Source organism: Chenopodium album, chromosome 11 (assembly GCF_948465745.1).
Source record: "Chenopodium album chromosome 11, dcCheAlbu1.1, whole genome shotgun sequence".
Classification (NCBI taxonomy): Eukaryota; Viridiplantae; Streptophyta; class Magnoliopsida; order Caryophyllales; family Amaranthaceae; genus Chenopodium; species Chenopodium album.
The window spans coordinates 36,727,660-36,752,858 of NC_137844.1; the positions used below are offsets into that span (position 1 = coordinate 36,727,660).

At 34.2% G+C, this 25,199-nt stretch overlaps 1 protein-coding gene across 2 annotated transcripts; it reads right to left on the reverse strand.

The window, feature by feature from the left end:
* Positions 1 to 25,199, reverse strand: LOC145567538 (ubiquitin C-terminal hydrolase 12-like). Of its 2 annotated transcripts, none has more exons than XM_081626838.1 (32): positions 25,005 to 25,199; positions 24,687 to 24,753; positions 23,915 to 24,062; positions 23,679 to 23,836; positions 20,776 to 21,041; positions 20,459 to 20,677; positions 20,260 to 20,368; positions 20,054 to 20,169; positions 16,885 to 16,983; positions 16,072 to 16,181; positions 15,124 to 15,198; positions 12,901 to 12,979; positions 12,633 to 12,779; positions 12,444 to 12,524; positions 12,222 to 12,341; positions 10,824 to 10,946; positions 9,942 to 10,019; positions 9,502 to 9,590; positions 9,306 to 9,414; positions 9,138 to 9,206; positions 8,952 to 9,062; positions 6,853 to 6,908; positions 6,588 to 6,765; positions 5,190 to 5,291; positions 4,931 to 5,002; positions 2,692 to 2,757; positions 2,487 to 2,552; positions 2,261 to 2,347; positions 2,041 to 2,157; positions 1,752 to 1,826; positions 662 to 748; positions 1 to 523 (listed from the first exon to the last, which is right to left on the reverse strand). In XM_081626838.1, exons 1-32 carry the CDS (start codon positions 25,032 to 25,034, stop codon positions 482 to 484), a joined length of 3,351 nt encoding a protein of 1,116 aa, XP_081482964.1. In that variant the 5' UTR covers positions 25,035 to 25,199; the 3' UTR covers positions 1 to 481. The 2 variants fall into 2 exon arrangements, with proteins under 2 accessions (XP_081482964.1, XP_081482962.1); XM_081626836.1 differs by having other exon boundaries at positions 23,915 to 24,065.

The following is a 25,199-nucleotide window of genomic DNA, read 5'->3' on the forward strand; positions in this document are numbered from 1 at the left end:
TTAAAAATCAGGCATTCTCAGCCATTGCATCCAACCAGCCATTATACAAGACCCATAATATTTATGGCACTAACCAAGAGTTAGGATAAAAAAAAAAAAAAAAAAAAAAAGACAATACTATAACCAATTTACAAGCCTTTTCCAAAATCTTATATACTTCTAAAATTACATGAGACTCAATACATCAACAGCCTCTCCTCTAAGATAACCAATGTCGAACAGGAGATAGAGAATCATCAGAAAAGCTCAAACAAGATTGCATGCACCAAGGGGACAGCCCTAAAACTGGGAAAATTCACTTCCATCACGCTGCTTGAAGCTGATTCCCTACAAATACATCATCCAATTGAAAAACAGTTAAAAGCATGCCTCTAATGTAGTTCCAGGTGTGCTATAGCCCATCCCTTTTTGTATATTCCATTTGATCCATTGGCGAAAAGGCATTAAATATGTTTTGCATGTTTATGGCTAGCTCATCAAATCAGTTGTATATTTTTACTGGCTTCTCATATGCGTGACGATTCTGCAAAAGTAAATATACATAAACAATCACATTTCCACAAGTATCCAAACCAGGATTGAGGAAAACCTCAAGCAAGAAAATGAATTTAGCAGGGCAATCCATTAAAAAAAAAAAAAGGTAATCAAAGGTAAATTTTACCTGATTTGCTGTGTAAGCCCTTTTTGGAGTAGTATCAGTATGTTCCAACCCCAAGTACTGCTCCCAGGCACCATAAACATCTCTCCTCTGTCATAATAAATAAAAACAAACAAGAGAGAACTTCAGAAAATTTTAACGCAAAATTAACATTAATGTCATACTATCCAATATTGGACATACAATAGTACCTATTTTGGGAAAGTTTTTAAAAGAAAATAAAAAGAAATACATTTCATCACCAAGGTAACAAAACTCTACCTTCACCCCCTTCCCAACCCTTTTTGCATCACTATACCTCCAGCCCACCCCTGCTATCTATCTCCCACAAGAACCAGAAACTTGGTCGGAAGAGAACAGAGAGAAGAACGGGCTCAAAAACCTCTACCCTTAATCCCATTGTCACTTAACACAACCTAAATTCCCATACCTATCATCCCTTTTTTACTATATTTATTCAGCTGACAATTGCAAAGGTGTAAATGGAGGGGGTGGTGCTCCAAATGATAAGACTACTCAGTATGGAGATGGTACAATGGAGAGAGTGCTACTAAAACCTGGTAGGGGAGAGAGAGAGAAAGCTGTGGTGATGCAAGGAGTGCTGGAGTGAAGCTGAAAAGGTAAAGTTTGTTTTTATCATTTTGTGAGTTGATATAGTACATTGGTTATTGCTCCCTCTGTCCCATAATATAGTGCCCAACTCTTTTAGCGAGATCTTCAAGTCATACCTTTCACCATCATATTAACAAAAATTATGAAAAGTTGATATTATAACACTTCACATTAAGATGAACATAACAATATCTCACGACTACATTTATTATACGTAATATTGAAAATTTTTAGTCCGTAAACTTTGACCACAGATGAAAAAAGGCACTATTATGAGACCCAGGGAGTGAGAGTAATATTATCATCGGAATAATTTTTCCCAAACTACTTATTTTTTTAAATGGTGCTCCAAACTTTCTGTACAAGGTTAAAAATGGAACAGCAGACTAGTTTTTCGAGGACTCTCAACTAATCTATTCTACAAAAGTGTCAACTTCTGAAGACAATGAGAGAAAAGGACAGCAGAGAAAAGATACAAAACCTGAAAACGGCTGGATACAATGTCAGTATCCTGCAAATACTCTGGCCGACCCAGCGACAAAAAAGCAAACTTCCACTGCAGATGTAATATGGGATAAAAACGACCAATGATCAATAATTGAAGAATGTGTTATCTTAAGATGTTCATTCAAAGCCATTAGTTAACTTTGTAAGGCAACCATTATTGAATTATGGAACTCTAAGAGTCGGAGAGTAAAATGACTAGAAAGTAAGCTATAATAGTTCCTCTTACATTGCCCAGTTAGTGGCACAAAGGAACGACAACATACCTTGGAAAATTCTTCATCAAGAACACGCAACTTCTTCTGTATTCTCACTTTAATTTCAGCTAGTGTTTCACCTTCACGAATGACCAAGAAAAAGGGTTCCCCAAAGTTCTGCACTTGCTGAGACATAAAAAATACATGATCATCAGTATCACAGATGATGGACCAAACAAAGTACCTAACCAATATATTTAGTATGCCGACCGAGTTCTCAAATCCTCACCATCTGATTCTGTGCAGTCTCCTTAGTAAAATGGTAGACATGGATCAAACGATCATTAGGTTCAAGGTTCTTTTCATCTTCAGGGATCTGAAACCCAAAAAATCAATAATGTGAACCAGCACTAGAAATACACTCAAAAATGCAAATGTGATCGGTAAAAAGAAGATTAAAATAGCAATTTATGACAGAAGATAAGCAGTAAGATTTCAACAAAGAAAAAAACTACCTCCTCTGCACGCAATGTCCAGTACTGGTCATTTATATTTTCAATCTTTTCACTAGATGGAAAAATCTGCAACAGTAAAGATGATCAATTTGCATTCCATAAGTGTTCATTTATAACAAAACCAAAAGTACTTTCTACCATTAATTTCAAAACAAAAAACCAGCCATATCACAATAGATAAGGCTTGAAATATCACAAGCTATACCTTGTAAATCTTGTGGTAAAAAACTTCAAGTAATCTGAGCTCTGCATCAGGATGTGACAAATCCACCTATTCGCAAAGGAAAACAAAAAAATATATATATATATATAAGTGGCAAAGGAAATCGTCACCTTTTTTTAATTGCCATGACATGCAAATTAATGTCATGCAATGCTCAAAGGAAAACAACTAAAGCCCCTACAATACATTCCACTTGAGACGAGGTTTGGCAAAGTCATATGGACGCAATTTGTGGATTAACAGTGGAAATAATTAGCAAGTATTAAAACTGTTACTGTTCAATATTCTTGCATGGGGAGACCATACGAGAAGAGGGGGGGGGGGGGGGGGGGGCGGGCGGGCGGGGATTGCATTGGTGGCCTTATATTCTTGCATTATAGATTACGAGGCAAACTTTTTACAAAAATTTAAAAAAATAAATAAATACAAAAAGCCCTTGGTTCCAAAATTATATACTAACACTAAAGGTTTACGATTAATGGAACTATTATAAACTTAACCATAAAGATTCCATTTTAACCTTTTGAGATTTTTTATTATATAAAATTATCCATCATCCTTTCCAGCAGCCACCACCACCCATCACATGCACCAACCCCTATAAGCCAGAGGCTACCACATGCCAATTTAGCCAAATTTCATCAACCACCATATCTTCCTTCAACTGAGCTTCCCCCTGTTGCTGCCTCAAAGACTGTCAGTTTTCCAACCAAACCTTATGATACATTGTCCATCAATACCCTTAAGATTTCTCCTGAAATCTCTCAGCCAGCAAATAAACTTCATGCTCTTTCGGTCCATTATGGAAAGTCAATCAAACATCAGCAGCATAATCATCAGGCATACAAAATAACCTTTTATTCTCAAATTCTTCATGATAATTCCAAATATCTCTTCTTGATAGTTCCAACTCTCCCAAGTCCAACAATACACCACTGACGATTTCAAAGGGTAAGGAAAGTAAAGAAATGCAACCAAGTAACATAAAAAGATTGGTCTTTTTATACAATATAAAAATGTAGTGCCTTGTCTATTTTGTTTTCTAATTACTTTTAACTGAAAGTCTGACACCCTAAAATTTTTTAGGATTCTTGATCCTGGAGTTCATTTGTCATCAAAAACTTCAAATATATTCTAAGGTTTTTTTTTTTTTTGGCAGGGAGGGTGGAGAGAGGGGTTGGTTATGATTCCATAATTAGTCTGAGAGCTACATAACAGAAATCCTACCAGCATTATTTTAAAAGTTGAATCAAAAGCGCCTTTTTAACAACAATAAAGAATCTCAATTCAAAAAAGATGGGGTCAGCCAAGGTCCAAGATGTCAACCCCTATCAGCACTCAATACAACCTGTGTATACAATTTGAGCCTGGGGACCAAAAAGTTTCAAGTCCTGTATCTTTCCACCCAGATCATCTATTGACTTGATTACATGTAATATCTGCAATATTCCAACTCGCAATTCTTCAAACCAGTTCCACCCGATGTTAACGTTGAACATATCCAAACAGTAGTCAAATGCTCACTCCTTCACCTCAATTCACCTTCACTGTCAATCTCTTCATATTCAATCTCTTTCTATCATTTACAATTTCTCTCTCTTAAAAACCAGCTATCAAACTTGTATAACAACTAGTCCCATACTTTCCCTTCACCATCAAAAGACACATTGCATGTAAACAATAAAAATTTCCAAGGCTTTTCACTAGATCCTGCGAAAAAAAACACTTGGTCTCCATTCTTCTAGATGACAGACCCCAAATATACAACAGTCCCATAAAACTCACCCTTCACCAATCTTGACTGGAATCTTCCTCTGTACCAAATTCATACTCCAATACTCCACCTTACTACATCTCAGCGTGAACTCAAGCTTCCATAACTAGTATCCATTTAAGTGAAGGTTAAATTCAGTACTACAGGATAATTCATAAGCATTTCACAAAAAGAAGGCCTTAGTTTAATAGATATCGGCTAACTCAATCTAACAGTTATTTCAAATTTTCATTTTCCTCGTTGAAAGCATTTATACTGTCAATTCTTCTTTATTGTAGCGACACTGAGGGAGCAGGAGATAGGGCAGGTGCATGACAGGTTGATTACAGCATCAATACTTTACACAAAAATCTTCTTTTAACAGAAGTACAAAAAGAAACACTATGAATAAGATACATCGTGGCAAAATAAATAGCCTACAGCAACTAGGGGCAAAAGTGCACTCACCTTTGTCTTTAATTCATCAATTACATCACCAACAGTACTCTGCTTCGGTAATCTAATATTGTGAATTACCACCTATATAACATTGAATACTTTTTAGTTGAGTAAAAATTTATCAAAACGGCATAGGACAAAGTACAAAAAAAGACAAAAAGTATACAGCATTAAATATTGGCTTGTAATCACATTTATATATCAAATTGGTAATGAATACAATATGAACAATCTGACAACAAATCTTGGTCATGACATTCAAACATACCTCATCTTTTGTGGCATGATGAAATGCTACTTTAAGATTTTTTAGTCCTTGTAATTCTGGCAGAGGAATGTCAAGTGTTTCATAATACAACACATCAGAAGTCTGTCCAATAAAAATGACAAAACGAATATATTAGATGTCCACTTGACATAGTCCACGTAACAGGATATAAATAACAAAAAAAAAAAAAAAAAAAAAAAAAAAAAAAAAAAAAAAACATTAAGTTGAGATGTTTACATACAACCAAGCCGATTATGAGATCCAACAAGAAAGCAAATTGTTTGATTTTGTCAGGTAAAAAAAACAAAAACAAAAAAAAAAAGGTAACGCGTAATCATTCTTCTTCCTACATGCACATTTGTTTCTGACCATCTACAGCCCATCTTAATCCTTCAAATTGCATCAACTTTAGCTAAGTTATCGGAAACCTACTTTCTTAATACTAACAAACGTATCTGACCCTTATTTCAAACCTGGATCAGTATCGGGTCGTATCAACCCAGGTGCGAGGCCAAAACACCGTGTCCAGGTAATATGGTAATTGACTACAGTAATCGGGATACATAGTAAAAATGAAGAAAATTACTACATCGGATCTTAAAGCATTCAGGAATATAAATAATTTATATTGTCAAGGACAAAAACTAGGGGAACATAAGGCTGTCCCAAAACACCTATCAACTATGTGATATAACCAAGAATATCAACAATAAAACTTTTCAGACGAACTTCCACAAACTTGGCAAAGAACAAATAATACCTGCAAAAGCTTCCATCTACGTGCATCCCATACAATAAAAAAATTTCTACACTTAAGCAAAATTTATCTCCACAAAAAACACAGCAAAGCCATTTTCCCAACAAAGAAATGATTTCAAGAATTTTATAAATTTCAAATCATCATCAATACTTGAACTACATCATACACCAACTCCTAGCACATATCCCTCTTTCCCTTACTTACCCATGACCAATAAATTTACCCAAGTGACTATGTCAATAGAACATTATACAAAAGAGAACTTAAAAATCAATAAAATAAAAAAAATCAAAGACAAAAAAGTGTTGCAAGCAATTTAGGGCGGCTTTTTTTTTTTTTTTTTTCTCTTTTAATAAAACAAAATTCCGTTAGGTTTTTGACGACAGGTGGTAAAAAACAAATTTTAGAATTTTTTTTTGGTGGTAAAATAAAACTTTTAAAAGTTTTGGTGGTAAAAAACAATTTGTTGATTTTTTTTGGTGGTAAAAGTAAAAAAATCCATATAATTTTACTGCTTAAAAACCAATGGTGTGTGCCAACATAAGCATGGGTTTCATACATGCATTATTGCATTTATATAAGTCATATGCAAGCTATAAGTTTAACACAAGACTTCACTTTCAACGACTGACATTTACCTGATTGTAATGAACCAGCATGTCAGACAAATGATCTACTCCTCTATATTTGATAGGCTGAGGTTTAGGCTGCTGAGAGTAGCAATTATGAGATGTCAGCCTAATCTTTGAAGGATCGTCTAGACCAAGTCTCTGAGCAACTCTTTCAACAACTTCGTCATATGTATTTATTTTTGACCTTAATCATACAGCAAAAAAGAGGTCAGATAATTCAGTTAAAGTACAAACATGCAGAATTTTATAAGTCCTAGTAACACAAACTCACAATTCAAGGCAGAAATCATCTTCTTTGGGTCTCTCCAGAGATCGAAAATGGACAACCTGATAGGTTAAATCAAGCAAAGGGTTGGGTTAAAAAGCATGAAGAGCATGTTCTCACTCTAGAGGCCAAAAAAATAAAAAAGAAAGTTATCCTTAATTCACACCTATGACAGAAATGCGACACCAAACTACATTGAAAATGACTTAAATGGAAAGACAACATGGACAAAGACATAGTAACTCTGAAATAAAACCGTAAAAGAATGGTCAATGCCAATCTACATTGATAAATGCTCCAGAAAACAGATACGAAGCACCAAAATTATATACACAGAAAGTGACTGTGTAAAAGCAATGACTGGAATGAGAAACGACAAAACCAATCATAAACCACAAAGTGGGTGATATATATCCTTTAAACCCTAGAACTTTCCAGCATTGTAAACAATGTCTCAACTTACACAATCCTAGTGAAAGGAGGCCCAATTAAGGGATATGGCTAGTTGACTCTTGATAGATGCATCACATGACAAATCAACCAATCTCCACAATTATATCTTACGTTAAAAGGAAATAAGGGTGCATCGGTACGAAGAGTGAAAGAGTGGAATCATGGAGATGTTAAATGAGGTAGAGGGAGACCAAAAATGACTTGGTTGGAAGGAGAGTTAGGAAGGATATGAAGCATATCAATGTGCATGGGAATAAGGTATTTGACTGTAAGGGATAGATGAGAAAGATTTGTGTGGATGACAATACTGAATAACCACTTGGTTCATGTAGCCGACCCCACTTATAGAATTAAGGCTTTGATTGATTGAATCACAAGTAATATATACTTCCTCCGTTTCTATTTACTTGACTAACATTCCTAAAATGGAAATGTCATATTACTTGACCCATACTATATTTGATAAGCTTTTTGTAGATAAATTCTCTAAATTACCCTCATAAATTGCACATGAGGCTACTTCTAAGGGTAATAAGGTAACCCATGTGCAACAAGGCCCACAAAACTACAATTTCTCTCTCCTCTCCATAAATATTGTGCCCAAAGCTATGGGTCAAGTAAATAGAAACGGAGGAACTATATATAAAAGTGGTAGCTGGAAATTAATTAATCAGATAATTCAAACAATAAATCACAAACGACGGTTAAAGTGGAGTGTGTGAATAGTATAATTCAAACAATAAATCAAAAACAGTGTAGACGCTAAACAGCTTTAACAACTTATTACCCCAGTCAATATCATAGTTTGATTTTATTACCACACGCTAGTATGCTACAATATGACATTCAAAGGGGAGAAACAAAAAAAGAGGAGAAAAAAAAAAGTTTAAAATGCATTCCAGAACAGTTTTCACGTCATGGGCAGTTCATCATCTAATTTCATGTAGTCCTAGTGCACCCATCTAAATTCCCTAAATTCTCACAAACATAGGATTCAAAATTGCAGAAGCACTGTAAAAGTAGAAAGCTTTGTATCTGACTAGTGACACCTCACACACACACACACACACACACACACACACACACACACACACAAAAACACGTAAACTCCATTTTGAAAGTTCATCTTGAAGCCAGAAGTATTATTATACCACATGCATAAATAACATCGTACAAAAACTCATGAATCATGACAAAAAGAAAATATATATATATATATATATATATATATATATATATATATATATATATATATATATATATATACATATACACATACACCTCTTATGATGCTCAGGGATACAGATTTGGACTCGGATAATCCGAGTATAGGACACAGAAATATGATTTAAGTCCAAATTTCAGACATGGACTGGGGATATGAGCAATTACGGGGAAAAATATTCCAGATTATTTCCTATGACTTTAAAAGTCATTTTTCAATAAGAAAATTAGTTGGTAGAAAATTAAAATAATTAGTAAGAAAAAGAATTAATGAAAAGTTAATGAAGAGTGTAAAAACAAAACTACAAAGACTACATGGGAAATACAAACTCACAAATCAACAATCAGTAGACAGCATAAGATAACTTGAAAAGGCTACAACATGAAAAGTCAAATCAAAATAGTCCTCAGGACAAGTTCCTTTATACCTGACGATTGTGCACATACTCTAAGAACGATGGTACATCAGGATAACGGTATTGCTCCTCACTATCAATGGGAGGAACTTTCTGGTAACAGATAATATCACCATCTTCCAACTGAAATTCACAATAGGAGAAATGTCATAATGGAACATAGTAATGCTAAAGAAAGCACAGAGATTGTCGCATTACCTGACTCAACCTAAATGATGTTCTCTTGTCAAGGGGCTCACACATGACACATGGTTCGAACTTTATCTCCTATACATCAAAGATATGAAATTAAAACCCCAAATGACCAAATTAAATTTATAATAAAAAAATGCTAATGTTACATGGAGCAATCTTCAAAAAACTAACCTCAAAAAGTTCAATATCTTCATCAGGAGCAAAGCCAGCCATCTCATTTAATTTATTCAAAATTTCAGCTGGTTTACCAGTACTTTTGACAAAAATCCTACCTACATATCTGCCAAGATAAAAGTAACTTATTGCTGTTAGAACAAGACCAAAACTAACAGTTAGAAGTAAATCATAGAAAGGGAAAACTGACTACCGGAGTTCTTCTTTTTCAGGATCATAAAGCTTGAAAAAGAGCAAGATTTCATCTTTTGTTTTTTCTGGAGGAGCAATCGGTTGAAGATCCTGAGGAAATTAACAAAAAAAAAGTAGAATAAGTAAACAAAATCTATACTCCCACTGTCTTAGATTTAATCTCTAATGGTTAAGAAAATCCACTTTTTTGAGGAATAACAACAACTGAGCTAGAATTAAAACAAATATAGAAAATATTCCAAATTAATCTTAATAGTAAAATGCAATTTGAAGCTCTTACTAAACTGGGAACTCAACTTTCACAAGTTTTAAATATTAATATTGATAGTTGATAAAATTATAAAATTCAGATTAAAAAGAGACAACAATTCAAGGATAGTAGTAATACTAGTAGATATCAAAAAACTGTACAGACTACAAAAAATATGCAGGTAAACATACCGGCCCTATCTCTACTTCCAGAAACAGCTTTAGTTCTGCATTGTGCATCTTATTTGATGCCTCTCTCAATTGCCCTACCTGCAAAGTATTTACAGATACTAAGTTCCATAGATTCTCAAAAAAAAAAAAAAAATGGTACAAATTGATATTCATAACAATATGGACTAAACAAAAAATTAATAAGAATAATAATAATATTACTATTATAGAAAAAATAAATTGAGCATAATTCTGACACATTACTGTAATCATACATTTCCAAAATGCCAATAACAGCCTAATTGGAGATGAGGCAACAAAAAATAAGATCAAGCTGGGTATAATATAAATTAGAATATGCAACAACCAGTAACAACGGCTTAAGAACATCTCCAAAAACACCTTCACACTTGATAAATTGACTAAAATGACTTCAATTTTTTTTCCTATCCAGTCTCCAGGATAACCCCCTTAGAAGAGAGGAAAAACCATAAAGAGGCTGAAGAAGGCAAAAGGAAATAAAGGAAAAAGGAATAGGATTTTCTTGCATCTTAAATTTAGGCTTTGATAGAGAGGATTACATCCACATTTCTCTCTATCTCCTTACCTCCCAAAAAAGAAGGCCTTGCCGAATAACCTATTCTAGGGCCCCGGGGGGGGGGGGGGTGTTAGGGAATCCCCATCACAACCTCATACTTGTGAGATATAAACCCTTTCCACTAGCCTAGCCACGCTTGTTAACAACGCTCAATTTAGACTTGGAGATAGCTCATCATCCAATAAAGAAGAAAGCTTATGTAAGATACATAGTGCCTTTTTCATAATCACTGAGAGAGTATTGACAAAACCATAAAAATTGCTTCAATTGATTTCGAAACTTTTGGAACAGAGAAATGTACTCACGGCTTGGGTTTCTTCTTGTGCCGTCAAAGGTCGATTAGGCCGATAAGTGTGGTTTTGGCGCTTTGCCCAGATCCAATATCGCTGAAATTGAACAGGTATACCAAATTCTTTGGCAACCTCCTCCTAGACAAGTAGCATAGAAGATAAGCAAGTCATTATAGATAAAGCTTTTTTCTCATAAACAACACAAACAAAACTCAACAAACGGAAGAAAAAACAAGACACTATTCAGATTGGTCAGATAATGAAGATGCACAATAATATTTATGCCCCACCCTATTGTAGAAGTCCAAGTCTAGAGTCAATAGTTCATGGTATGTTACTCTGACTCTTCATTTAACCTCAAGTACCCATCTTAATCATTCTTGGAAAACAATATGACACTGATCCCCTTCATTTTGACCTAAATTTATGCAATACAACCCTTGGACATGTACTTATGTCTGACATTTTATAGCCAAATAACAGGGTTTAAAAACTGTTAACCCGAGGACGCATTTTGTTATCTGATTCTATAATTTGCAGTATGTATTATTGGACAAGTAGATATAAATGTTAATCACTTCCTTATTATTTAATTTCGAGTGTTACTTGGAGTCTTGGATTATGTCTTACAAAGTTTCTTATTTTCCACGTTAGATTTAAATTATTCTAGGACCTATAACTTTCATTGTTATGTCTCAGTTCATTTAAAAATTCAAATTAAATTAGTTAAATGATATGAAAGTTCCTCACCTCTATCAGTACACTAACATGCTATACGGCACAGAACTTCACAAGAAATCACAAAGGCTCATCATCAAAAAAAGTAACCACAACCAATCAGGAGTCAAGACTTCAGTTTATTGAAAGGTTCTGAACATATTCTAGAGGCAAAAAATTTGAACAGGAACAATTCAACATGTAATAAAGAGCTAGAATTTCATTAAAATCTTTTAGCATAGCTATCATCAAATGATAAAAAAGAAGATAAGATACTTCCACTGACCAGTCTAAGGCTGATAAGGGGGTTACACAGGTAAATTCCTGTGGTTAAATGACAGAAACTCTCTGATCATGTGATTAAATTTTCTTGTGAGTCGCATCAGATTCTTAAAATGTACTTATCACCAACAAACTCATATTATTACCTCAAGGGGCCTAAAATCTGACCACTTAACTTAAAATTACTGATGAAGGCTATTGCTAGTAGTTTTGACTTATGAGAATAGCTAAATCGGTAGCAAACTATCAAAAAAAAAAAAGTTTGCAAATAAGTATTATGGCTAAAAGCAATTTGCAATTAGACTAAGCACACCAATCAGGACCTTTCCAGGGGCAGAGAGAGTAAGAGGGTCATTAAAATTTATTTTTGGTAGGAGAGGGGGAGACAGTTACAAAGAGAGATCAAGTCATTACCTTGAATTGATTAAATGGCGTCTGCTTTTGAACACGAAAACTGCGAACTTTATCATGATCTACAAGATCAAAATTAATATCTTTTCCAATCTGTTCTGCAAGGTCATCATCTCTTGCAACCTATACGTATTAATCAATTGCTTCAACCATGCACCAATTAAAAAATGACAGTTACAATAACATGAGCCACGGAAAGAAGAATTTAAAAAAAATATATATAACCTTGATGATAGTAAATAGATGCGCCTGTGCTTTGTACCTCCTCTTGTCTTCTTTCTCTTCTTGCTCCTTCTTCAATCTTGTCTAATAATAATAACAATAAAATAATAGACCATAGAAATATCAGATAACATCATGAGTTCACAAGCATAAACCTAAAATTCTGTCACGAAACAGAGAAAAAAACTTTACCTGAAGGTGTTCAGCAATATCTTTCTCATCCACGTCACAAACCACTTTTTCCTTGTCACTCTCACGTATATACACAAGCATATACGCATTTGAATATTTTGTAAACTTGAAAGGCGCATTATTAAACCCTGGATTTGCTTGTGGCAACTGGACAACATAAAAAATAAAATAAAAAACTTAGTGTTCAAGCTACTCCACATCTCTGCTACAAACAGAAATTAAAGAAGCAGCAGAAATAACTCAGTGGTTTGCACTTTGTAACACATACCTCTTCTTCACCACCATATTGCTCTTCTAATACTCTCTTATTATCCTCTTTAGTTACCCGCTCATCATCAAATTTGAACCTGATTGAACGAATCGGATACATATCTTAAGCAATTTTAAGGCTTTTAGTTTAAGTAAAAAGATATGCAACATAATGTAACTAACTGTGAGTCACCAACAAACAAATTATGGTCCAAGGTCAAGAAAACACATACCCTCAAGATATAACATAAAGCAATTCATACATAGAATTAAGAAAAATCAAACGCATTTGAGAGGCATATGATATCACAAAGCAATTCATACATAGAATAAGCACATACCCTATGGCGCACCTAACTTTATGTGCACCCGGGTGTATAGAAAAAGTGTTGCATAATAAAATGTATCTAGCAAAGCTAGTTGCCAGAAAGCACTAAGCTACATAATTTCACAGGTATAACCCTGCAAAAAGCTACAACTAATTGTCTATTTAAAAAGAACCAAGTGATATCATATAATCTTGAAACGGGCAGTGTAAAAATGTCAGCTTTGTTTGAAATTCTATTCTCTTAGATTGCATCTAACTATAGCAAAGTGAAAAAGAAAAAGACTTGCAAGGCGAAACAAAGTTAATAACCATAATTCTTTATCCGATGAGTCTTCCATTTTTGAAATATTGATAGATGCAACTTCAGTTTCCCCTAAATGACAGCAGACCCCTCCCTAATCCAGGCAATGCATAGTTTTGCAACCTCCTCCAATATACATATCCTTTTCCTCAACCAATTGTAGGCAATATTTTGAAAGACCTCCAAGGCTCCAACCTAAACCCAACAAAAAAGCTGCTTTTATAAAACTCACCATACTCCCTTAGCACCTAGTCTTATCCCGACCCCCCCCCCCCCCTCCCCCAAAAAAAAAAAAAAAAAGAGCCTTAGGTCACTGGAAAACTTGGAAATGCGGCACACAGAGTAGATAAAATGTCCTCCTTTAGCCCCTGTTAGGCGGCCATGATCATCTGTACTCAGCTGTTGCAGGGTGGTAGATCTTAGAGTGAAGGATAAACATGTGTGCACATATTATAAATAGGAACTTGAAGTTCAAACCCGTTGAGATTGAAGATAACTCTATAACTATAGGATCAACTCTAGCATAATGGGTTTGTGCAGAAAGACCAAGGTATAAGTATCAGTGTGAAAGTAGCAAAAAATTAAATGAAGTACCTGGACAACTCATCAGCTTGGGAAAGAAATAAAGGTGGGGGGGATTTAGCAATATCACGTCAATTGAGAGTTTCAAGTGATATTTATGGGCTAATACTCTCTAAAATCCTAATTTGTTGCTATGCAATGACCCATATAACCACAAATTCGCCACACTTATGCTAGACCTATGAATAAAGGCAAAATTGGAAAGCCAACACAACAAAGTGAGATATTCTATTGAGCCTTACCTTGAACACGAAGAGGGTAGAAAGATAGAGCGGAGATGACAGAGTTAGTTAAGGAGAGAGAAGGTGACATCAGCAACAGCAAGTTGGCAGCACAAGACGGTAGAATTCTTAAGCGTGGAAGGTAATTGGGAAGGAAATTCAGGAAAGTGATTTTTATTTGTTCGAGCATTATACAGGTGATAAAGATACAAATGAGCTCCTCCACTTGGTCTTCTCTTTTTTTACCTTCTTATTTTTGTTTTCTGTCAGCCCCAAACTTCAAATTTTAATTGCCAATCTATTTGTTTCCTGACATTTAAGCCAAAGGAGAAGGGACATAGAGCAGAAAAATATGGTAAATTTAAGCCAAGGAGAAGGGACGTATAGCAGAAAAATATGCTCCCTCTGTCCCACAATTCTCACATATTCCTTTCTCGTCAACAATACTCAATACATTTCTAATTAGAGAAATGACCCCACTAATACTTTAAGTCATATCTCTTTCCACTGCTAAGATGTTGGGTCCCACACTCCCTCTCATTCAAAAAAAAAAAAAAAAAAAAAAAAATTCTATCACACATCTACTTTTTCAATAAAATAACAATTGATAACCAAACTACTAATTTTATAAAACTATGTGCCACAATAAGTGTCATGAGTATTTTAAGATGAAAAGAGTAAAATTTTTACAGGATATGATCTAAAAGAATTCAGCATGAGTTAAGTTGACTGAGTATTATAAATGAAACAGGCAAACAGGACAAGAGTATTAGGGGAATAAATCAGAATTCTCTTTGCATAAATACTTACCATTGGTCAGAAAGTGTTGGCCGGATAAAAGCATAATAATGCCCGCCATGGACTCCGCCACTATGTACCAAAACACTGTCAAAAAAATGAATAGTTAGGACTCAACAGCAAAGATGACAAAACAATTAAGAAAGTTGTACGGTAAAAGAAGCATGCTCATTGTTACAATTATCATTCTCAACCCTTCAACCATATGACTGACAACACACTATTACAAGTACCATATGATTGACAACACACTATTACAATTATCATTCTCAACCCTTCAACCATATGTAATACTTCAATAGTTGAGACAGTCACTGAGAAAAAACCAATGCTTTAAAATGAAAACCAAAGTACGAACGCGTATCTTGCAATAGAACTAGAGTATTACTAGTATTTTAACCTCACCATATTGCAAACAGTTCTGGAGTCTTATACTCCCTCTATCCCTAAAAAGTTGGCTTGGCAAATTAATAAAACTAAAGAATAGAGTTTAGGCTAATCTTTTAGGGACAAAGGGAGTATTATATGTATGCTTTAAAGTAATCATAATTAACATTAATCACCATGCCAGTACAGTAATACATATTTATTAGTAAAGTTTACAGTAGTATTCAACATCACAAGCACCACACGACCAAAAGAGTTGAGCAATCAGCTCCAGCTTCCAAAAGCTTAACATGATTATAATGCAGAAAATAGTGGAGTGGTTGATCTCTTAGCATCCTTGTGGGCCATATGTTGTAGCTACGGATTATAACAGAATCTTACAACTATACAAGTTCAACATCAGTAACTAAGACTTGAATGCATTTTAAATATATGACAACAAAATTCAATATTCCCACAAGCACAAGCACAAGCTGAAGAAATAAATGTCTGAATTAACTCAAAATAAAAATGACCATAAAAAACAAAAATTTAAATCATTTAAATAATAAGATATGGAGAATGACATCACACCTGTGAAGTACATATAGGTTTCGAACACTCTTATCAGCTCCAGGGGCTAAATATTTCCCATTTTCTCTGTCAAGGTCAAGCTGAAGTGGAAACTCATAGCGATCATTGATCTGCATTACAAGCACAAAACATAATAGAATATCTACATTTTAGCAACTTATGTTGCAAAAAAATGCAATTCAATCATATTCAAAATAAATAAATAAATCTCCACTACGTCATCACACCACCCACCTAACTCAACGGAACAAATCTTGTCCATAAGCAACAGGTGTACTCTAAATGAAAAGTTCTCACAATTAAAGTAAAATACCATGACCAAAATCCAGGAAAAATATTAGCTTATGATAACAAATCAGGTATTGGCTTTGCAGCTTTTGTGGCTTATGGCAATACACAAAAGAACAAAATATCAAGTTGTTTGCAAAAGAATATAGCATACTTGACATAGAATACGTGAAGAATCATACACTTTGGCAGAATAAGAAAACAACAAAAAGTAAATAAGTAGAACACAGGAAAGATAATAAGAAAGGACTCATTGGCAAAATAAAAGAGAATAAATGCGCCAATTTTCTCTTCTTGGAATGTTAGGTCACTTATACAACAAGCTAGCTCACTTTATCGTCTTTGCTTCAAAGCTCTAACACCTCTCACTCTGAGAAATGACTAATATTCTTTATATTTTGGCACAGACAAATAGCTAAGTTTGAGCACAAACAGAAAGTTTGAGCATGAGCAAGCAGCAACAGAAGAAGATACTAAAAAGAGGATAAATTGAGGAGGAAGAAACTGCACAAAATGAGTAATTACCTTTACCATAGTATCCCTCATAAAGTCATATTCAAACCTCTTGAGTTGGAGCTGAAGTACTGGAGGGAAATCAAGGAACAGAACACCTTTCTTAGCATCCTGAAACAATTTTAAATCATAATTAAACAACATCAGATTATCACATTCAGTGCAAAGACCTGACCACAAAAAAAAGAAAAAAAAAAAAAAAAAGAAAAAAGAAAAAAGAGTTGGTCTAATGCATTACCAAACCGGCTGATTCAATGCTTTTTGGATGATTCAGTGTTTAGCCTGACATATCAAAGTCTAAAACTCATGTCTTAATTATAAGTGTATACCCCTTATATTATACTCGGTCTCACACAGTAGTAATTACACTTTCCTTTTTTATCAATCTCAAATTAGTTTTCGCACTACCATTTTGGGAAAGGCCTCACTATTATTTTAAATTCTTTACTTTAATTCATCTCTCTTCTCACTACAAAAAAACTAGGGTCCCACACCCTCTCACATTCAATAAAATAAACCCTAATATCATCCATCACAGCCAGTTTTTCAATTAAAAAAAAAAATACAATATCTCCGTTTACATCTACCTTTACATTTAAATAAATAAAATTGATAGCCAGACAGAAATTTAGATAGCTTAAAAGCAGTTAAGCATTTCAGCATCTGTTTTTTGCATAAATTCTTAAACCCACGAGTCAAGCCAGGCTCAACAGAAATTAAAGAGCTAAGAGGAGATAAATGTTGCTTAAATTCAGCATTGTCCATTTTTTTCAGAAATCCCCAAAACCACATGATTGGCAATTTCAAGCCCAACCCCAAACCTTGTATTAGATTACTAAAATTAGCATCAGGCACTTAGATATTTGCAAAAGCACAAGATAATAATTTAGACTAGAGCTATGAAATTTTGACAATATCTAGTGACTAATGTCTATACCACATTGAAGCAATGAAGCGTCAAGTATTTGTTACAAGTATTTCAGCAAAACTGGTGAGTCCAAGTAATCGAGTCGAAATAAAGGATCCAAAATAAATCTGAATTTATAATTGGGATGAAAAGGACAACTTTTTAAAGGCAGCAAATAAATGTCACTCGTAAGCAAAGAGAAAGTTATACACAGTAAGAACAAACAGCTGCATCAAAAGAACTAACAATAAAGGGCAGCCACAATAGAGAAAAAGAAAGTCACACTAATGATATACTAATGGTCTTATCTACAGTAGAGCAACAAGCAATGGTCCAATTCAATAAGATAGATTGTAAACTAACGGTGACTCGCCGCATTGGAAGTTTTGTACGCGTTACATCCATTCTTTTATTAAAATTGACCAAAAGTATAATATTTGTTATATGGTTATAAAAAGTAAGTAATTTTTTGTTAACCAAATTTGTTAACCATCCACATTATGATAAATATAGGTAAGTTATGTTCAAAGAATGCTTTTTTAACTAAAAAGAAATGGAAACAAGGCTTAAACCCAGTAATGACTAATGAAAATTGTTATGGGAAAATAATCCACACGGTATTAGTCACGATTCATTCTATTTCACCATTACAACAATCGCAATCACATTCGCGATTATTTGCTATGGCCTGCTCCTTTTGTAATCTTCGCTTTCACAAGTTTCTCTTGAATCCTAAATATAGATTCAACAATCTTTCTTTTAAATTAGTGGAGGCCTCACTTTTCATCCTTAAATTCATTGTTTTCATCGTCTCCCCTTCTCAATCTTATTGCGTCCCAACTATTGAGTTCATTTAATTTCTGAAAATTTGGGAGCTTGATGACAGCAAGAGTTATGGAGTTATGTTTGTCATATACTTTCGATGTTCTTTTATAATCACAATGTTGGGAAATTTACACTATTCACGCACTCCTTTGGCCGTCTTTGGTGATTTACACATTATGAAAAAAAAAAAATTCTTATTCGATTCGCCTCGGTATATACTTTCACAACATTAACTTTTTATAACTTTAACTAAAATATAATTAAAGATACATAGTATAAAATGCGCGCTCATAAATGTGAAAACTCCAACGTTGCAATTTAACCACAAAAAAAAAAAAAAAAAAAAAAAAAGGCAGAAGAATGCATAATCTTGGCAGAGTTGGTAAACATGAGTAAAACTTTGTGAAGCGAATTGAAGTTTAGCGAAAATTGCCTCATGAGTGATAAAAAACAATCTTCCATATTGAAAGATGTGAAAAGGTAAAGAAAGATTCAGTTCAATTTTTAATGTGAGGAAGAAAAGTGCATTAAAGTAAATAATGGAAGAAATATTGGAAAGAAAAAAAAAAAAATTGGGCTGTAGTTATCACATAAGATTAATGATTTGATTTTGGATTTGAAAAAAATCAAATCAAAAGTGAAATTTTAAGGCTTGTTTGGCATCATTTTTTGTTTTCAGTTTCCTTTTTTGTTAAAACAAAAAACCAAAAACAGGAAACAAAAAAAATGATTTTCACTTTTCTATTGTCAGTTTCAAAATCATCATGATTTAAATAAATTTGACTAATTTTAGATTCATTATATGACATATATCGTATGATTTTGCAAAACAAATAACCAAAAAACAGAAAACAACAGCGATCCCAATTAAAAGCTGCACCAATAAGTCATGTTCAACCATTAAAGAGAGTGGCCAGAAAAACAGAACAATCTTGACACGTACTGATGTCAAATGGAGTAATCTTCAAGCCCAACAGCAAATTATGCAAAGACAGATTGAAGCTACACAGAAACATTTACACAACACCAAAATAAAAAACATTAAATGCTTAGAAGTTAGAACACACTATCTTTATGAAGTTTTGATTTTACTGCATTTCCATTCACATCTATATATACAAAGGTCAAGCTAATCACCACATACAAGGACACAAGAAATGCAACAGAACTACTGCATGTCAACAACATTCCATTCACAATTCATCCAAACAGCAGGCAGCAGCACTAGTAGATAGTCAAACACAAAATAAAGCAAAAAAGGTTCTAAAAAAGTTCTCAATGTAAGGGGAAAAAAAATTGCAATAGCAAAAGAAAACATTCCCAACACAAAAGAAAGAAAGTAGTCAAAGCAAGATACAGCAGGAATGTGAAACTGCTTAAAACATGAGGAAAAACAGATAGAAGCTCAAATCAACCAGTCTAGTTAGGTGCTTGCAAAACAACTTATACCTGTAAACCGTGTTCCTCGGCATGGTATTTATTATCGCCTTCCAGACGCTCGACTTCCACATACTTGTCAAATGAAGCATACACATCCCGACAACCTTTGACATCCAGCTGAAGATCTGACACCAAGAAATTACAAATTAAGAACAGAGATTGCTATCAATGACCAGAAACTCTCTTCATAGCGCAACCTGAATTCAAGAATATACCATAAAATGATTCCTTCCTCGTAGATTTATAGTCTACATTGACACATTCAATATAGTTCATATGATGCCCTTCAAACAATTTTTGAATAGTTCCCTCCACAACAGTTCCCTGATCCAGTAGCACAAACATAGTGTTTTGAGGAGTCAGCAAGATCTTTTGCAACAAGATCTAAAAAAATTTGACTTTAAGCCAATTTACCTTCATCTTATCTTCAAGCTTCTCACACAAAACTCTATTGAGTTCCTGTACATCATGTTGCATGAAAGAATCATATGTGTCCCATCCAAAAGACTTTGTTAATTCTTTAGTTGAGACACTTGTATCGTTATATTGAAGCTTGTAGAATAAACTTTGCAAAGCCAGAGGGATGCTATTAGTAGGGTTATCATTTTCAGTTGTTGGCATGTGGTAGACAGCCTGATACACAAGTACAATTGACTATTAATTCCATACAGAATTACCAACAGGTCACAGGCATGCTAAAAAGAAAGGTGAAAAAATTAAATGATTAACACCTTTCTGAAATAAGGAATATGATATAGAGTTTGCAGAAGGGAATTCATGTAGCAAGTAGCTCCCTGATTTTTGAGTCCAACACAGCCTGTCTCTTTCTTTGAGTCATAAGCCCAATAGTCCATGACACGACGAACAGCAACCTCAGCTTCGATGATTAGAGTATCATTGAGAAGATATCCCCTTGAAGGGTCATATACATCACTGAGAGGCATAAAAGATGTGAAACCCCAATCACTCTCTCTAGCGTTGAACTGATGCTGTGTCTCTGGAAAATTCAAAAAAATCAGAAAAGTGATTCATACTAGGTTTTCTCTAATAGTGTAACATGTCTCAAGGCTGCTTCTCCCCCCCCCCCCCCCCCCCAAAAAAAACCCCTTTAAAATATATAAAAGAAGAAAATAGAAATGTATCCATTAAAATCAACAAGCTTTACAACATATAGGCAAACCACAAATCTTCTAACTTCCAAGATATTTAGGTCACCCCATTGTTCTACATTTTCCATGGGGCCTTAAAACCAATATACAAACAGGAAAACTAGAGCTTGACTCACCACATGGTGGCCTATGAAATGCACTCACAAGCATACTGTTTGTGATTGAATGGATATCTCTAAGCTTCTTAGCATGCCACAGGATTGATATCAACCTATCATTAAAAATGCAGTAGCAGCTCTCTCTTTTATTCTTTTTTTTTTTTTTTTTTTGGGGGGGGGCCATCACATAGAACAACGCTACTCAGCATTGTCAACTGTATTAAAATACATGAACGCATTATGATAAGTAGGTCTCTCATATATGACATAATGCCTAATTGTTACATCTTCACTACAATACTTTTCACCAGAATCTATGCAGCATAAGTAATCACTATTAGCACACAAGAGGGACTGAGAGAGTGAAGAATGGAGTCTTCAATTTCTAACTATTGTATATCAAATTGTATCTCAACTATCACCATATACAAAATATTAAATAAATTTCCCTAGCAATACTGCAATGAATAAGAGAGATCATAAGGTCACTATACATAGAATTGTGCCAATCACTTTCATTCAGTAGCATACAGCAATCATATCATAAAAGTAAATTACATTAAGGTTCCAATGCCAACATGGATGCATTTATAGAAAGAAAGTAATTGACTATTCCCTTGTTTTCTCTTCAACCATTGCATCAAATTCAGGACATGGAAGCAAGCACAGCACCCAACAATTCAGAATAATAACATTGGCAATTATAGCATACACTAGAACATCCATTACCTTAGATAACTAATCAAAGAACTAAAATCTTCCAGCATTACTTCACAAGGTCCCTCTCACCCACACTTTACAAGGTAGTATATAATAGTATAAATGTATATCCCTAAGGTTCCATATAGTAACACTTTCATAAAAATATATATTCCGTGACTAGAGTCATAATTCAGCTTTGTAAACAGAGGATTCATAAAGCATGGTTTACTATTCCAACGGAGAAAGTAATATGGAAACGCAGAAGTCTCATATAATATTTATAAGAAATTTCTCATTATCAACATAACATTTTACATTCAGAAATACACTAAAGGAGGATAATACGGATAACTTAATGAAAGTCATTTTAAAAGAGGAAAAAAGAATTTCTATAGTGCATAAGCATGGAACTTCATACTCTCCTTTACATTTTCCTTATTGTTCTAAAAGGTCAATAATCCACAACTTTTAACTTAATATCTTCTCTTCTTTCTTTCTTAATCGTAGTAATTTCGATCACACTTTCCTTTGTAGAATAAATGAAGAGCCTATCATCTGCAAGTTCCATTGGTCTTGGCTACAATAATTGGTAGCAGGGAAGATGACAGGAGCAAAAGGTGTAATTTGTAGAATCATATCACATGGCTGGAAATGTGTTTTTTCTCATAAATTGTTCTGTAAAAAAAATGTTTATAAACAATTAATTATGGCCTATCCTTAACAAAATCAATTGTTTAATACCTTATCCAATATCTCCTCTACTGGTGAGAGTTATGATTGGGTATTTGGGTTGATAAGCAATCTCAACCATACATTTAATGTTGCAATTGACTTTACTACAAACAACTCCTTAAAATGCTTAATACCTTATCCAATACCCACCATCTTATTGTGTATATTCTTATACTCAACAAAACTCCCACCACCTTTTATGCTCTATTAAATCTATGTACCCAGCAGAAGTGGAAAGCAGAGTATAGATTTTTCCATTTCTCTCTACAACATATCAACACTTTGTGCTCCATCATAACACGTTAGCTTACTTCTTGTCACATAACATCCAATACCGATTTAATGCAGAGAAGAGAGTACAAAGGTATCAGCCCCCCTATTCCTTAGAGAATGCTCCACTTTCTATTTATGTCCCAGTTATGTTCATGCTAAAGAACACAACTATGAAACCAATTACATTACCTTACTAGTATTACAATTGTGTAATAGCATGCTTAATCTAGTCCTCTCCTAACTAGCTCATTTATAGAACTACGAAACCAAATACATTACCTAACTAGTTACTCATAATCTAGAAGGCTCAACTGTTAGACATATCAACATAAATATGCCCACTTTTGTGTTTACATAATGACATTCAAGTGAAGGACTAAAAGCAAGTAGCTATATCCATTCAAAGGGTAAAATATGAACCCGCCAAGAGTAGAACCAGGCATATACGTTAACAAAGTGAAGCAATACTACAGTTCAATAATATAGTCAAACATAAGTCACAACTGTTATGAGCCTCTAAACATCTTTCAAGTGGAATTAACTCAAAATATAAAGACTACAATTATATTAGCATAAGCACTGCCGTAAAAAATGTATATAGCTAGATTAGGATGGAGATAAAACATGAAAGGCACAACAAAAAAAATGTCCAGTGAGTACCTTTTCTAACTGAGTACTTTTGATGAGCTTGATTGACCACTAACAAGCTAAAAGCAGCATATCTACTCCAACCATACGGCAAAGCAGCAGCATCCGCAACATCAAGATACATTGACAAAAAATCCACATTATTTCCTTTTGGGAAAATCAAGATCCGCCTATCACAAAGAAGGTGAGTCAAAAGGCATAACAAAACAAACAAAATCGAAACAAAATGATAGGATAGACCAAATTACCATTTATAACCACCAACAACAAAAGGATCTGAGTAGTGCTTCTTAGTGTTTAACCTAGAGAAATTATCAATTGTCCATGTAAATCTTGAAGTTTGAGATTCCTCCGCTGCCTGATTCTCGGCCACATTATTAGCTTCTGCTTGTACAGCTACTAACAAAAAATGAAAAATAATTTACTTACATGGTCAAAAACTGTATACACTAGAAGCCGAAAACTATCATAGAACAAAGTTCTTATCCCCACTTCATCAAATAGTTGCTTCAACAGCATTCAATCCCATTCATCCCTCCCTAATCCCTAGTATAAGTTCACAACAAATACACTCCAAAACAAATTTTCAGAAAAAGAAAAAAGGACCAGATATTTGAAAGAAATTCAGTCCAAGTAAGAGCTCAACTGATTGTCAGGTTCCACCAAAATGTCAATACAATCAATAATCAAGAAGCGATAATTGATGAACACGGAAAAGCAATTAAGCGTGAATGATTAAACTAATAAAGACAGGAGCACAGGAGCTGATCTCATCGGATTGTTGCAACATCATTCAATGCATTTAAACTCCCCAAATAACATATGATAATGTTATAACAATGCTACTAAAAAATCCCAAAATGATACATTTCGATCACCCGTTCCAAATTCTGCAAAACTACAGCATACAAGAAAATCAAAATTCATAAACCCGAAACAACAAAGGTAATGGACCGATCCCACTTCCAAGAAAATAACCCAACAATCTAAAGAAAAGCACCAATTTGTCAAACCAGAGACCTTCCATAGGTTGAGGACCTTCGACGACGACATCCGAATGGGGCACAAGCATCTCCTCGTCTTCTTGCTGCAAACCAAAAACACGACTCGTCAGAAACCCCTGATCCCACTAAACCCTAGACCCAAAAAATCAAAATTCTCAATCAAATAACAAAATAATCGAAACCCAATTCACAGAAAAACCAAACAAACAAAATGCACAACAACCCAACTCAAATTAAAACAAGATCGAATCACCTAAAATTGCAGAAAATGAAAATCGAAGCAAAAAATGGGGAAATTTAATAACAAATTAAAATTGAAAAATTACAAACATACATCCAAAGGAGGCTGGGTCACCATAGTCATGGATTGATGGATGAATGAATCGAAACGAAAGAGAGAGAAAAACTCCGCCGATCAAGGAAGAACAGAAGAGAAGAAATCAAGATGAAATTTCTTGTAAAAGGGCTTTTGGGTTTTCGCTTCGAAGAGTGTATATTTTGTGAGTTTATTATTATGGGAGAAACAAAC

Coding starts and splice junctions, on each gene's coding strand:
- LOC145567538 (XM_081626836.1), bottom strand. CDS start 25,034: ATGACTATGGTGACCCAGCCTCCTTTGGAT. Junction 12,525..12,632: donor ATATTGCTGAACACCTTCAG/GTAAAGTTTTTT, acceptor TATTATTATTAG/ACAAGATTGAAGAAGGAGCA. Junction 9,591..9,941: donor TGGAAGTAGAGATAGGGCCG/GTATGTTTACCT, acceptor TAATTTCCTCAG/GATCTTCAACCGATTGCTCC.